The sequence below is a fragment of the Haliotis rubra genome, unplaced genomic scaffold (genome assembly GCF_003918875.1).
Source record: "Haliotis rubra isolate DU_JTF1 unplaced genomic scaffold, ASM391887v1 Scf159, whole genome shotgun sequence".
Lineage (NCBI taxonomy): Eukaryota > Metazoa > Mollusca > Gastropoda > Lepetellida > Haliotidae > Haliotis > Haliotis rubra.
This window is the reverse complement of record NW_025765547.1, coordinates 1,233,721-1,249,082: the sequence shown is the minus strand read 5'-3', so window position 1 is coordinate 1,249,082 and position 15,362 is coordinate 1,233,721. Positions and strand designations below refer to the sequence as shown.

General features: G+C 39.1%; 1 protein-coding gene across 2 annotated transcripts in view; it reads right to left on the bottom strand.

Moving 5' to 3' along the window:
• Positions 1-15,362, bottom strand: part of LOC124271251 (sodium- and chloride-dependent glycine transporter 1-like) — a 29,947-nt gene that overhangs the window by 7,774 nt on the left and 6,811 nt on the right. Inside the window, exons 2-14 of one of the 2 annotated variants that reach the window (XM_046706343.1) lie at positions 10,827-10,935; positions 8,930-9,134; positions 7,704-7,838; positions 6,581-6,724; positions 6,085-6,241; positions 5,801-5,933; positions 4,860-4,994; positions 4,486-4,589; positions 4,080-4,204; positions 3,427-3,539; positions 2,825-2,953; positions 1,390-1,489; positions 646-755 (exon numbers count right to left, since the gene is read on the bottom strand). In XM_046706343.1, the coding sequence (XP_046562299.1) occupies positions 646-755; positions 1,390-1,489; positions 2,825-2,953; positions 3,427-3,539; positions 4,080-4,204; positions 4,486-4,589; positions 4,860-4,994; positions 5,801-5,933; positions 6,085-6,241; positions 6,581-6,724; positions 7,704-7,838; positions 8,930-9,134; positions 10,827-10,916 (1,680 nt within the window). In that variant the 5' untranslated portion in view covers positions 10,917-10,935. The remainder of the gene's footprint in view (positions 1-645; positions 756-1,389; positions 1,490-2,824; positions 2,954-3,426; positions 3,540-4,079; positions 4,205-4,485; positions 4,590-4,859; positions 4,995-5,800; positions 5,934-6,084; positions 6,242-6,580; positions 6,725-7,703; positions 7,839-8,929; positions 9,135-10,826; positions 10,936-15,362) is intronic. The other variant, XM_046706342.1, reaches the window with a different exon arrangement.

The following is a 15,362-nucleotide window of genomic DNA, read 5'->3' as shown; positions in this document are numbered from 1 at the left end:
TAACATAGCAAAGATGAGAATATAAGGGATGTGTACACTCAAATGGGTTGCCATGGAGGTACTACAATCAAGGAAACAAAAGATCATCATTTCCAGTTAGGTTATGAAGGATAAGCATAAGATTCGCATTTTATCACAGCACATGAGTTTGATGTTCTTGAAATCCTAAAGTGACGCAAGTCTTGGATGTTTACCACTTTGGTGCAAAGAACTAACATGACAAACCAAGAAACACGATCATTTTTAACCTGATGAGCATTGATCTGCATAATTGGGAACCGGTGACATGTGTCAACCAAGTCAGCGAGCCTGACCATCCGATCCCGTTAGTCGCCTCTTAGGACAAGCATGGGTTACTGAAGATCAACATTCTAACCCGGATCTTCACGGGTCGTAAAAAGCAAATGAACCAACATCACAGCCAAAATAGTATTATAGTAATCATCATAGTCAATATATTTGACCAGGGTCCTGGTATACGAAGCAGTCCCAGCCTGACAACTGTTGAAAGTATTAAAGTGTTGGGGTTAACAGCCATGACACTCAATCTAACTGAAAATAGCTGCTAACAATAACAAACTGCTGATGTCGTTCATGGAAAGCTATCTATAAATATCTGGTGATTTAAAGAATACATATTCTTACAATCAGTGTCCCTGGTGTCAGATATTTCCAGAAAAGTTTGAAGAAGTTGTGCCAGTGGCGACTCCTCACGCCAATCATCTGTTGAATATCTTGGAGGAATCTGTCACATCCTGGAAGAAATGATAGAAGTTGTGTTAAAAGTGGTCACATCTCAATGTCTTATAGAACGTGAGAGGACCATTGGTGCTTCACCAGTGCCTTTAGCATACCTTACAATCTATGGACTGTGGCCTAGGTATAGAGGTGGGACGAAATGGGGTGTAACATTGTCTTCAGGATTATTCCACTTACACATTGAGAGTGTGCATGTGTCTCTGTGTTACCAAAGTACCATCTATGTCTTTTAGTACAGCGTAACAGTGATCAACATCATGAGCATCGATCTCCGCAGTTGGGACATGTCAACCAAGTCAGTGAGTCTAATCACCAGATCCTGTTAGTCGCCTCTTACGACAAGTATGGGTTGCTGAAGATCAATTCTAACTCGGGATCTACATGGGTAGGAATGAAGACAATGTTAACACAGGATCAGTGATGTCATAGCAGTTCGAGTTTAAACAAAGAACACCAAACTATGAGTGAGTGAGTGAGAGTTTAGTTTTACGTGGCTTTTAGCAATATTCCAGCTATATCACGGAAAGGGACACCAACAATGGGCTTCACACATTGTACCCTTGTCGGGAATCGAACCCTATCTTCGGTGTGACAAGCGAACAACCAAACTATGAAGTAATGAAGACATACCGTATATCCAGGATATGATAACGCACTCGAGGATCGCCATAAGGAAAACCGACCAACTGGCTGCATACGTATCCATCAACAGTAAGATGTACATTCCACCCTGAAAGGGACACGTGACATCATCCTTATCATCACAACATTAGGGTAAAGTTAGAAATCACAAATATTTGTAAATGTTCAAGTTTGGGTCAAGCTAACTAGTGGTTGACAGTATGAACCATGTTTCATATTAACACTGACACACACACTATTGGGGCCAACATATAACAACTGGTTCTGATCCACAAAATGACCTTACTGCTAAAGTGATCTCGACTTCCATACTTTAACACTTGCTTACGATATATCCATTTGATAAATTTGGGGAAAGAGATCCTGATCAGATTAATAGGACATTACAAAAAGAATGGGTATTTTATCCTGAAATCTGTATATGGTTGAACCGATATGAGTTCATGTCTGAAATTTGGTTGAACACCCTATGTCACTCTGCACGTTAAAAAGGACACATGAAAACAGTATGGATAGAGTGAGTGACAATCCAGAGATCAACAGCATGAGCATCGATCTGCGCAACTGGGAACCGATGACATGTGTCAACCAAGTCAGCGAGCCTGACCACCCGATCCCGGCAGTCGCCTCTTACGACAAGCATAGTCGCCTTTTGTGGCAAGCATGGGTTGCTGAAGACCTATTCTACCCCAGATCTTCACTGGTCCAGTAAGGATAGAGGAGGAACATGTTCGAAGGGGGCAGTAACCGTAATGTAGAATATAATCCTAAAAACCGTATACAGCAATAATTTTGATGTAAGGTCCGAAAATATTAAAGAATATGTGCCGTATAGGGACCCAGGTGCTCTCACAACCGTCCGCAAGGGCGAAGAAGGAGAGAGTGACAAGGCATGGTCGGTCAGGTGACCAAAAGGGCGCCAAAGGGAGGAAGGGACGCTACTCTGGGTGAGTGATTTTACGTCCGCTTTTTAAAAGGGAACTTCAAGGGCTTTCAAGTGTTCCACTATCATTCGCAAGAGAAAGGAGACAAGCATAATTAGCATGAGTCAGGATAAGGAAAAATGATAATTTTCATGGGTCAAGCTTTGCGTTTCTTCTGAGAAGCGCACCTCACAGCCTTCAAATGACCATGTCTAAACAGGACATTCCAATGATTGATATCTAGAGCAATGATTCAAGCTGGTAAAGTAGGACAACACTATCAATCGAACCACTGAGCATGATGTCCTGCATGCCATTGTATGATGCAACCTTGGTGATAGGACTACAGTAAGTATATGTTAAGGTAGGGGAGTTTCATAAAACTTAGCGCTAAGATTGCTTTGTACAATGGCATCCCAATCAATTAAGTCACTTGTTACAACCAGTATTGGGTGTTTGGAACCCTTATCCCTGCAGGGATTACTGAAGCTATGTCTTACCTCTGTGCATATAATAAGGCCCCCGAGGAAGCCTAAGACACTGACAGCGAGTACAACCCAGGTTTTCTTCTGACGCAGAGGGGGATATGTATCCTGGACAGCCGTCATTATTGTCTCCAACAAAGCAAACTGAAACACGCATATACCATTGCTGACATGTGCATCCACTATGGATTCCAAATACGCACTGATTATATTATACACATAAAAATTCTGTCTACAATTTCAAAATCTATTATAAACTTTTACCACATAGACAGACTGAAAAGGGACCTGTGTGGTGTGCAAAGGAATTGTGACATTCATTACTTTACATTACATTGAGTGAGTTTAGTTTTAAGCCCATTAAGCAACATTCCAGCAATATCACGGCAGGGGAAACTAGAAAAGGTCTTCACACATTGTACCCTTGTGGGGAATCGAACTGGGTCTTTGACGTGATGAGCGGATGTCTTAACCACTAGGCTACCCCACTGCCCCACATTACATAGACACCTGCGTGACAAGATTAAGTGAGTTAAGATTTCAAGTTACATCAGCAGTATTTCTGTATATAGTGCCCTACATAGAGACCTGCGGTAGAGAGCTGATATGTTCCTTACCTCACTTCCCATACCCAGTGTGATCAACATGAAAAAGAAAAGGAACGACCAAAGCGGGGAAATTGGGAGACGCGTCACCACATCTGGGAACACGATGAATGCCAAACCTGGACCTGAAACAAGACAGCAATACTATTCACAATTGTAGAGATTTCATTCCATGCTGGTTAAGAATGAAGAGCTTGCTTTTAGTAGAAGTACAAGAGATTATAAAATTGGAAATTTTAATATAAATTGTATATCTATATACTTATCCTATCTCACGACTTGCACCTCTCTCTCTTGCTTCGACTTTTAGTGGAATGACTGTAAACTTTTATTTTATTAGGAACAAGGAACCTCATTAAGGAGAGCAGCATGGAGTGCACGGGCGAATGGACAAGGAAGCCTATGGAAAAAGTTTACAGTTGTTCCACTAAAAGTCGAAGCAAGAGAGAGAGGTGCAAGTCGTGAGATAGGATAAGTTTAAAAATATTATTCTTCACCGACTACTTATCAGACTGCAGGTGCATCATACTGCTCAAAAAATATAGAAGCTGGCCAAAAATGTGTATCCAATAACACAACTCACGCACGCATGCACACACACTTATATGAGGTCAAAAGAAGTATCATACAATAATAATGCTAAGAACTGCTAAAAGGGTACATACCTTGCTCAACCACCTTATCTACTGGCATTTTCAGCTCATTTGCCAGATAGCCCACTATGGCAAAAATAACGAAGCCAGCAAATATACTCGTGCAGATGTTTCCTATAGATACAATCAGAGTATCCCTGTAAAAATAAGCGAAAAAAGGGTTAACTTAAATTCATTCGTATCATAGAACAATCACAACAAAAGACAAAGATAAAATGGAACAGTTACATGTAATGGTGTACAACACTGGTCTACATATCATTTAACACACTTGTGGCATCATACCCTGTTAACAGACTTTGCATTTCATAGAAATACATTTAATTAATCAACATTTCATCAGTTACTGGCACTCAGCTGTCATTATCAAACCCCAATATTTCCTTTGACACCCTTCACACAAATAGGAGATGCTTACTTAAAGCAGTCGTTGTGGAACTTATTGTAGCTGGACAGAGTAATAAGACCACCCCAGGCAGGACTTAAAGCAAAAAATATCTGCACGGCAGCATCCACCCATGTCTGGAAATACAAACAGAAAAGATGAACTAAGAATATCCTGTAAGGAAATGTTTCGATTTCTTATCCAAATGTGTTTTAATGACAATGAATGATTAAAATAACACAACATATATTTTGAAGAAAATGTTTCAGTACATGAATACAGGGAAATAATCTCATGTTGGACTTCAACGTGTAATGTCATCGTATGATCAAAATGGAAATGGGGAGTGATTACTGGGAACAGAAATGAAGACACCTTGTGTGCTCCATCTGATTAGGATTAATTACCTTAGCTAACTTGAGTTTTTCAAAGTCTGGTGTGAGGTAATATATAATGCCGTCTTGTGCTCCCTCTAGGGTCACTCCGCGGAAGAAAAGGATTGTCAGAACCACATATGGAAAAAGGGCTGTGAAATATACCACCTGTGAAATAGACAATGGATCAGTGTGAGTGAGATGAGATAATGACACTATGAATAGTACAGTGCTATACTTCGCAGCATACCTGCTTGGTGTTGTGGGAAAACCTGATCTCATGCAGCTGTAATGAGTGAGTGAGTGAGTTTAGTTTTACGCCTCACTCAGCAATATTCCAGCTATATGGCGGCGGTCTGTAAATAATCGAGTCTGGACCACACAATCCAGTGATCAACAGCATGAGCATCGATCTACGCAATTGAGAACTGATGACATGTGTCAACCAAGTCAGCGAGCCTGACCACCCGATCCCGTTAGTCACCTTTTACGACAAGCATGGGTTACTGAAGATCAATATTCTAACCTGGATCTTCACGGGTCTGCAGCTGTAATGTGTTTATCACTTTGCTGAATACAGGTGGACATGAATAAATGAAGTTGGTGGAATAAAACTAAATAATGCTTCTTAATTCATAAAAAATACATGTAGGCAATTATCATAAATGTCCGCAGACGGTAATCTTTTACAAGGATAATATTCATGTTATGTTGTCTGACAGTTATCTGACGTTGGTTTAACTCAGTGGTGATTCCAGGTTACTGGTTCCCAGCAACCAATTCTTGTACACAGCAATGTAGGAGATCTGCTGTTCTGGCTCTGTGACGTGTTAGCATGTCATCGTTGCCTAGCAGATTGAATTGCTGCTCATAATATTAGTCACCAGATTGTCTGGTCTAGAACCAATAATTTACAAGCAAAGATAAACACTTGGTCCCTCACACATGAAAATAATAACAAACATAATACCAACCTTTCCTACAGACTTGACACCTCGACTTAAAGCAAGGAAGGTAAGTGCCCACGCAAACAGCAGACACAAGGCTATTTGCCATTTCACTGTTCCTAAATCGGCTATGCTGTCTGTCATTGAGAGGATGTTATTTCTGTAAAAGAGCAATCAATACCAATATATAATGAACACTTTAATGACAGAGGTCACAATATCATAGGCATCGACAATACTATTTGAAAGCAGTCATGAAAATACCATGAAAGCCAAATTGTATTTACAGTTAAAAACACTAATGAACTCACTCAAAGAAGTCCTGGGCTGGTGCGTGCCGTGATGTAACATTGACTTCTGCAGTTACATTATTTTCAGCAGCATATGTAGAATTGTAGCAGTGACTCTCAAAGTATACAGAGCCGTTGTTACTCATACAGTCATCAGCATCCGTGTAGGAATAGCAATCTGGAACATTATACACACTGGTCTCGTACTGAATGCCAACAAGTTAAATACACACAATTACAAACACAATCAGCAAATATGCGTGGTTTTATTTAAAAAATAATCACATGATAAACAGAATTGATATAAGTGCACCCTGACACTAATCCCAAGATATTATGAAAACTTCAAAAATTACACTCAGCAATATTCCAGCTATATGGCACTGATCTGTAAATAATCGAGTCTGGACCAGACAATCCAGTGATCAACTGCATGAGCATCGATCTACGCAATTTCCACTGGATTAAAACAGAGTATTCCCAAGATAAACACACAGTGCCACCTGCCCATATTTACCCTTTGTCTTCCAGGGTGAGTGACATCTCTGCCACGGCAGCTCCGAGGTGAAGGATGTGAACATGTAGAGTACTGCCCAGGCAATGATGACCGTGTAGTAGAGGGAGACCAGGGCAGATACAGCCACCATGCCGTAGCCCACACCTGCAAACATACCACACTTGATGCAACCAAACCTTACAGAAGACCCTCTTATTAGATACTTTAGCACGTAACAGCATTCAGAGATGCCAACCCCCTTTTGGGCCTAAGTGTAATACTGGAGGTCAAAAAGTGTAACTTGGACCTAAAAAGTGTAATACTTAAAACACTTACATAGTGAAAGGTGATAACTTTATAAAAATAACTGTTAAAAAGGTTTATTCACATGAATAGGAAAGATTCTAGACAGAAATACACGTGACCAATCATTATGCAGTTCCATACATCAAAAATTGTTGGTCAGGTGACACAAAATACTTTAATTCCTTACAAGTTAATTTGAATGAGGGCAATGCTAAGAGTAAGCGATTCCTGTCGGTGTAAGGCAATTTCTGAACCCCTGCACTAGTGCGTTACGAAAAATATTCCCTGTGAAATTTTATCCACTTTATTGATTTTCGCAAAACGGGTAGAAAAGCGTAATTTTCACAGATTAAGTGTAATGGCGTAATTTAATGATCAAAATCATAATAACTACGCCCAAAGCGTAAGGGTTGGCATCTCTGCAGCATTGTAACCCTTTCTTTTGGTGAAACACTTTTTTCAACAAATCAGAAACAAAATGGACATATTAATGCTTATATGTACCCCAAGGACTTCTTCTGAAAAAGAATTACTCTCACAGAGCCAGTATTTGAATATACCCTTATATATTAACTCTTAAAATAAGTGCTGAGGCGTATCACCAAAACTGTGACCGAAATAAGGATGATGATTTGGAGATTTTACATGCACTTTTCGACATGCTGTGTCTAAAGAGCAACCCATATTGGTTTTATAATGGTCTTGTAGAATTTCAAACATTTTCGGGTTATTGCTAAATGTTTCAAGGCAAGCAGATGTTCTAGTTAATTTCCATCTCTAAAGGACCCACTGACATTGATGCTTAAGTTTGAACACTGTGATAACACAGCCAACTTACCATAGAAAAGAGGACAGATGCGGTCAAAGATGCCAGCTGGACCGAGAGCAGCAAACTGACCAAAGGAGAGTTCCAGGAACATCATGGGCAGTCCGACAAGCAGCAACATGATGATGAAGGGGAACAGGAAGGCCCCTGGGAACCACGAGGCATTCAGTGTGACAAGCAGGGAGACAATTAAACTCACTTCTAAACATAAATGTATTCAGTGCAAGAATTCAGGAGATAAACACACTTCTAAATCACAAATACATTTGGTGCGAGACAAACTGATATTATGAAACGTAAATACATAAGTGTGTGAGTTCAAGCAACAATTATAGAGTGCTTGAATGGCACTTAGAAGTGATACACATAAAGGGTGAGAAGTTATGATGTCGGTTCTGTTTTATGAGGGATATGATGTTTCAAAGTATACTCTTACTCATTCATCAGGTGAAGACAATTACAAATCACAAATCTATTTTGTGTGAGAACTCCGCCAACAAGGAGATGGGTTAAACACTACACTCAGCAACATTCCAGTGACATGACCCTAGCCTGAACATGATAGTCTGCACCAAACAAACCAGTGACCAGATATAGTGAGTGAGTGAGTGCCTGAGTTGAGTTTTATGCAGCACTCAGCAATATTCCAGCTATATGGCGGCGGTCTGTAAATAATCAAATCTGAACCAGAAAATCCAGTGATCAACAGCATGAGCATCGATCTACGCAATTCGGAACCGATGACATGTGTCAACCAAGTCAGCGAGCCTGACCACCCGATCCCATTAGTCGCCTTTTACGACAAGCATGGGTTACTGAAGATCAATATTCAAACCCGGATCTTAACGGGTCTGCAGCTGTAATGTGTTCATCACTTCGCTGAATACAGGTGGACATGAATAAATGTCTAGACCAGATATAGTGAGCAATACACCTTCCATGCAATCAGGATACACAACCTGTATATAAACATGTTGAAGTAACATCATAAACTCTTGGGACTTCGTTTGTGTTAATATGCATGAACATACACATGAAATAACAACTGATATTCCCATATTTCTATATTTCTCTGAACCATGTTTGATGGATGCCTATCGTATCCAACTTGCTTAGGTTGATCTCATGGTGTCAATCCCTAGATTGTCTCGTCCAGGCATAATCATTCATAGACAGTCATACAGAGGTTGAATATTACTGAGGGTACTGTTAAGTAACAAAGTCAAAGGATGACCCACCTCCACCATTTGTATATGCTAGGTACGGAAACCTCCAGACATTTCCGAGACCGACTGAATATCCCAACAGAGACATGAGGAAGTCAAAGCGACCCGTCCAGTTTCCTCGATCAGATGGATCTTGGACATTTCCCACCAAGTCATCATCGAGGGGGGTGAGAACTGCTGTACTGGACACATCCTGGGCAAGCTGCTCATTGGGGTTCTGAAATAATCATTACCAAAATGTGTGAATGGCCATCAGTTTGTGGAGACATTCTTATGAACACAAGGATCTGACTTGCTTCAAAACGAGTAAAACATACCATAACTATAATTTAGGTACGGTAAGTGTGCTCAGATAAAGATGCATTAACAAGTCTCATAAGCTGTGTGAATATTTTCTTTTGCAGTTGTCTCTGTCATAAGGACATCAGTCAGTTAAACCAACAGCAGAAACTGCTATGACTGAACAACTAATCATAAAAATGTAATTTTTAGAGTAAAATTGATATTTTATACTTATCCTGACTCATAGATTCAAATAGGAATGATTCCATTTCTTCTTTTTAACAGGCTTATTACTTCTATACTACTCAAATTTTGATATGGTTATTCCTGTTTGCCAATAGCAGAAATATCCCTGTCTAAAGTGCATAGGATATCACCATTCGATGGCCCAATCCCAAAGCGACTTTAATGCTGTGGTGATTTTAACTCCCATACTTAAACATAGACTTAAACGTAGCTTTGATCACTTTTCAGATTGAGGCCCAGAAAGGACTAGTGAAATTTCCTTGGAAAGAACTAAAATAAGGGTAATGCTTCTTTTGAGGGCATTATCACTTGCAGAAGCCCCGAGGTCTTCCATTAACTGCCCGACGAAGGAGGGCAGTTGAATAAGACCGAGGGCTTCTGCAAATGATAATGCCCTCAAAAATAGCATTACCGTTATTATTACTAAAATACATGGAATTTGTGTTGAAAAGAAAAAGGAAACAATGAAGGAATTTGACTGTAAGTTTACTCAAAACCATCTTCTGACGGGGTTGACTGACTGAATGCAATTACGTCATCAAACAACAGAACGTGACGATATTCGACCTTGGCCTTTGGCAAGACCATGGCCTGCAACATGTCCAACTAAGTCAGACACAACGTCAGTTGTCAGTGTTCGGTTTTGGTCCAACAACAATGTTAATAGTGCAATTGTTAAGGTTAGCACCAGCTAGAAAGCCAATATTACCGCTATTTAAAGCGGGAATTCGGGTTGCTCTGACTTGTTTGCCCCAGAATATTTGCCAGCCCAAAGCCAAAGTCGAATGAACCGACGCACCCACTATGACGTAACTTGACAACAGAACTGATAGTGGCCCGTCGTTAATGTTGAGCGGTCCAATATCATTTTCTGATAATAGGAGGGCCCTTTCATGATAATTCCATGTGTTTTAGCTATAATTTGTAGATAGAACCTCTGTAGCTGAGCAATTTCGTGGACTAGTGACATAATATGCTGATAACCCTGCTGCACCCTTATTATTACATATCATATTGATGAATCTGACCAATAGGTGAGATGAATTGATGAGTGACAGGTGATGAAATGAATGAGGATGAAGAAATGGGTTCAAAGACAAGATGTGTGTGAATACTTCAGGTAGGTTGAGGACAAGCCATGCATAAGAGGCAACTAGTAGAGAGAAATCAGGCAGAAACACAACAGAGAGGAAAATATTCATCTACAAACAGCCCAACCCATCGTTGAAAACACCCCAATATTTGCATCGAACATTTGTATGCCAAAAGTATATTCCAAACAATTCTGAAGAATTGAAAGACATGTTATTCATATGTTCAAGTAAAACATATTCTGACAGTGACGCAATGCATGTGGCGTGTAAATATCGCAAATAATTACATCAGGTTCGAGAGTGTTTTCAGGGTAGTCTTGCTTGTACCATGCCACGCCCCCACTTCGCAGGCTGCTCGCTTGGTTGCTCGCCATCATGATATTTCTCAGTGCCCCTCTGAAACGGAAAGCACATACACAACATTGCCCAAAAGTCACCCCAAACAGAAGGATATCAAAATCAATCAAAGCCACTCTACGCAAAAAAAAGGACGGCACCGACACCCGGTCTAGCACATGTGAACAAACCACTACACTCATCACAGCTTAAAATATTATTGCTTCACAAATAAAAAGAAAAGAAAAAACACCCACTGCAAACTGCAAATTGAACAAATCACACTTGCAACACAGATAAATAGGAAGGTTTGTGATGTTGAGTTAATGGTGATGGAAACATTTTCTTGACGTGATTTGCTTGTGGTATGACTGACGAAGTTTTCCATGAAAATAAGACCTTATGAATGCATACTGAAACATGGGTGGTGTTGAATCATTGGAGCACAACTGTCCAGTTAGTTCTTTTATGTTGATTCAATACCCCTGGTATGTCAGGTCATCATCTTGGTCATATAAACAGCATAGTGGCTTGTGATTTCTTTGCACGAGTGAACAAAAAATGGTGTACCATCTAAGTTTAGGTAACAATGTTCAAATCAGGCAAACAGTTGGCCAAAGGTTTTACCAACCAGAAAGTGGTACCCTGGGCAGATACATATTTATAATTGCTAACATTCTTACAACTGACAACAGACTGATAAAATTTTGATCTGATAAGGTTTTAGGGCAAATTATCTCCCTTGATCCTGAAACAATATTTCAATGTTTTGACATGTTGGAGTGCGACATTGTTCAAAATAACTTATTTTTCTCTCTTAAAAAATCAGTTGAACATAGGACGTTTGAATTGTTTCAGCTTTTTAGCAATTCTCTTCATAATAGGATTGTAATAGGATTCGCAGAACAGCATTATCAGTCGACCTATCTGTTACATCACACCCCAACTTCCAACAATACTGGCAACTTTCATCAGGCTCACACAAAAACAAACACAGTGAATTCCCCAATTCCAACGCACAAAAACATACGCTTGTCTAAAAATACAAGACCAACAGCTGTACCATACCTGTGTACAAGACATGTTAAACGAGACAGGATTGTGCACTTGAAAACAGGCAGAAGCTAAGTTTGTTGAGCAGTGGGGCACACCAGTACATCGAAAATGGTTCGAGAATCTCACAAAGCTCATGATGTGTCAATGGCAGGATCCATGGAAACGAAATATCAGAGAGATGATAGTGTGGGACAATTTGCTGGGGAAACAATGCCAGCATATTGTGGATGAGGATGAAGGTGATCAGACAGTCAATCTGTTTGTTCATTACAATTGTCCAGCTTTGATCTAGTGGCAGAAGTCACAGAGATGCATAACATTTTCATGAGGTCTAGTAAGCTCAGAAAATAATACTCCAGGCATTAACATCAAAGTAGATCTACTAAAAATGATACAAGAAGAGACATTGAGACTAACAGTGTTTGGCAGACTGTTCATAGATTTACATAGACCCACTCAGAGCCCCTAGTTTCCAGCTCAAAACCATTTGCAAATGGAATTGAAAACTCATACTATCATGTCATTAACTGTACAGAGATTGACTTGTTTTTTTACATCAACTTCAGGTCTAATGAAGTTGAAGGGACACTGAATACTTTGACATTACACTGAATACAATCTTAACATGCTGAAATATCTCTGAATTTAGGAAATAGGAGTGAGTGAGATTCAGTTTTATGCCGCTTTTGGCAATATTCCAGCAATATCACGGAGGGGAACACCAGAAATGGGCTTCAAACATAGTCAGGTGTGCAAATAACCCATTGTCCGACGTCCGAGTCCAGTGCTTTTTTCTGTCTGGCAAGCAGATTTGTATATCATGCTGTACCAGTGTCCAGCTGACTTTCCAATGTTAATTACATTGTTTATTTAAAAAAATCAACAAGAAAATCGTCTGGTATAGTGGAAAAATGATCAGGGCAAGTAATTTTACATGTGCCACTGTACCGGAGTACACTAGCAACTTAGAAGTTATTTCCACCCCTGATAGTGCCCATGTGGGGAATCGAACCCGGGTCTTCAGCGTGACGAGCGAACGCCATAACCACTAGGGTATACCTCAGCCCCTTAGGAAATAGGAAAATATTTTTGATACAATTTGCCTGCCAAGGGCACATTGTTTGGAACCCTAGAGAAAAATGCCTGCTGTCACCATGTTTACAAAACTATGTGCACCAGAATTAAATCAACAGAAAGTGGCATGGATAAAACTGAATACATATACATTAGAAACATACAGCAGTGAAAGTGTCACCATTCTGTCTACAATATTTTAACGTTAATGATAAAAAGAAAATGTAAATACCCCACCATATATTTTTATTCATCAGAACACAAAAACATAACTTTGACAAGAATTGTGCTTCATTGATCAGGTTGATAGTTATGATAATTTTTGAGTGGGAGGATTAGTGATACACTGAATATTTTTTAAACTAACTGATACAATTATTGAGAAGAAACCTTTCACAACACTGAGATGCAATGTTTTATCAATAAAAACGGTCATGCAAACTGAATAATTTCCCATAATTTATATCTTAATACCTCTTGAAACAGCGCAAATTACAGATATCTACTGGCTAAAAATATTTCTCTATTCTGATATCTATCTTCCAATCCTATAAAATATTCAGGAGGGAAAACAGTAACAACCACATGGCATGTTGAAGATAACTAATCTTGACATTTTCCACCAAACACATCTCCAAAACAAACAGAGAACCAGACAGTGCGGACTCAGCAAAAACAGAATACCAAAATCTTGCATGTCAAGTTAGTTACTCTATCAGAAGCACTTGTTGCAGCTCCATATCTCAACTAATGCATCAAATACATTGCACCAACCAATAGAGCTGTGTATCGTGGTCTAAGTGGCGAGACGATATATCCCGATACCAGTTTACTTAGGCGAGCCGATATATCATGAAAGTATTGGCAAGGAACCTGCGAGACGATTATCATCACGATACAATGGTGGCGATACGATACGTATCCCGATACTTTACAATTTCTAATAGCAGAACATATATGATAGATAAAATGACTTTATCTTTAAAATCTTTATTTCTTATACAGCAGATCTTGTGTTACATTCACACACACTTATAAAGCTGTTCATTTAATAAAGTTTCAGCATTTAATGCTTTTAAAGTACAGTCAAACATATTCAGTATACTTTGATCTAACATATATAAGTTTGAAACCCAAGTTTCCTTTGGGAAAGTGTGTTTCTGCACCGATGCTTTCACAAACAATTGAATGTAATTTATATCAGAATTCAGAATCACTGAAAAAAACTCTTAAGTATGCTTTCTAAATTTTATCTTCTCTTTGTTCTCTTTCTTAACAAAGCTAAGACGTCGTTAGCTGTATGTTAATAAATGGTGTTATTTGTCAAACAACTAAAACATATTTCAATTACTAAAGACAAGTATTCTACAGTTCACAGAGTTTGAAACATGTTCACACTCTTTCACTTATACACCAACTCCTTTGTCCATGTAACAAAGATAACAGACACAAACAAATTCCTAAAAGGTTCAATTTGTTTTTAAAATTCAGAAGAATTTCAAAGAGACTCCCTTCCTATTCCTAATGCAATACTCCTTACAACTTTAACTAGTATTGAAGTTGTATCGGGATATATCGTCTCTTGTGGCGATACATCGATGTATCGTGGACCCTTGCGATATAAATATCCTGATATATTGCCTAAATGTGTTTTGTATCAATGCACTCGTATCGCGTAGTTGACGATGCAAACATCGATACTATCGATGAATCGTTACACCACTACCAACCAATCTATCCCTCTTCACTTCAAAACAAAACAGTAGTTGAAAGATTTTATCTGATACTCATACTTTCTCGAATTATCTCCCTTTATATCTACTGACCATCTCAAGAGTAACATTTAGCCTTCAACACATTTTACTGCACATAATATTTCCTTGAATCTAGACTGACATGTGTACCTATTTTATCATCTAGGCTGGATTTGAACCTTCCATTTAAAAACAAAATTAATCTTTTCCAGAACCCTAGTGCAGAACTTGACCACCTTATTTCTCACCATCGATCAGGACAAAAAGTTCAGGCTTTTTTAGGAATGGTTGCAAAGGCAACAACTGTGTAAAACTGTAAGTACAGGTAATTTAATATAAAACTGAAAGTTCAATCCAGTGAAATCTGTTGTACTTCACAAATGAATACTGCATTGCTTTGCATTGAAAGACAGCTTAACAAGGCAAGGAGGCCACACCCCATCTGTGTGTAGGTCTGAACCCCGGCCTTCAAGTCAAGCTGGTTACTTTAGTCTTTTACCTGTTGTTTGTAAACTGGGCTGTTACATCTTGACATGGACTAGATATCAGTTGTGACTGTTCACATCTTGTACTAGAGAGCACAATGGGTTTTTTATTCAAAGT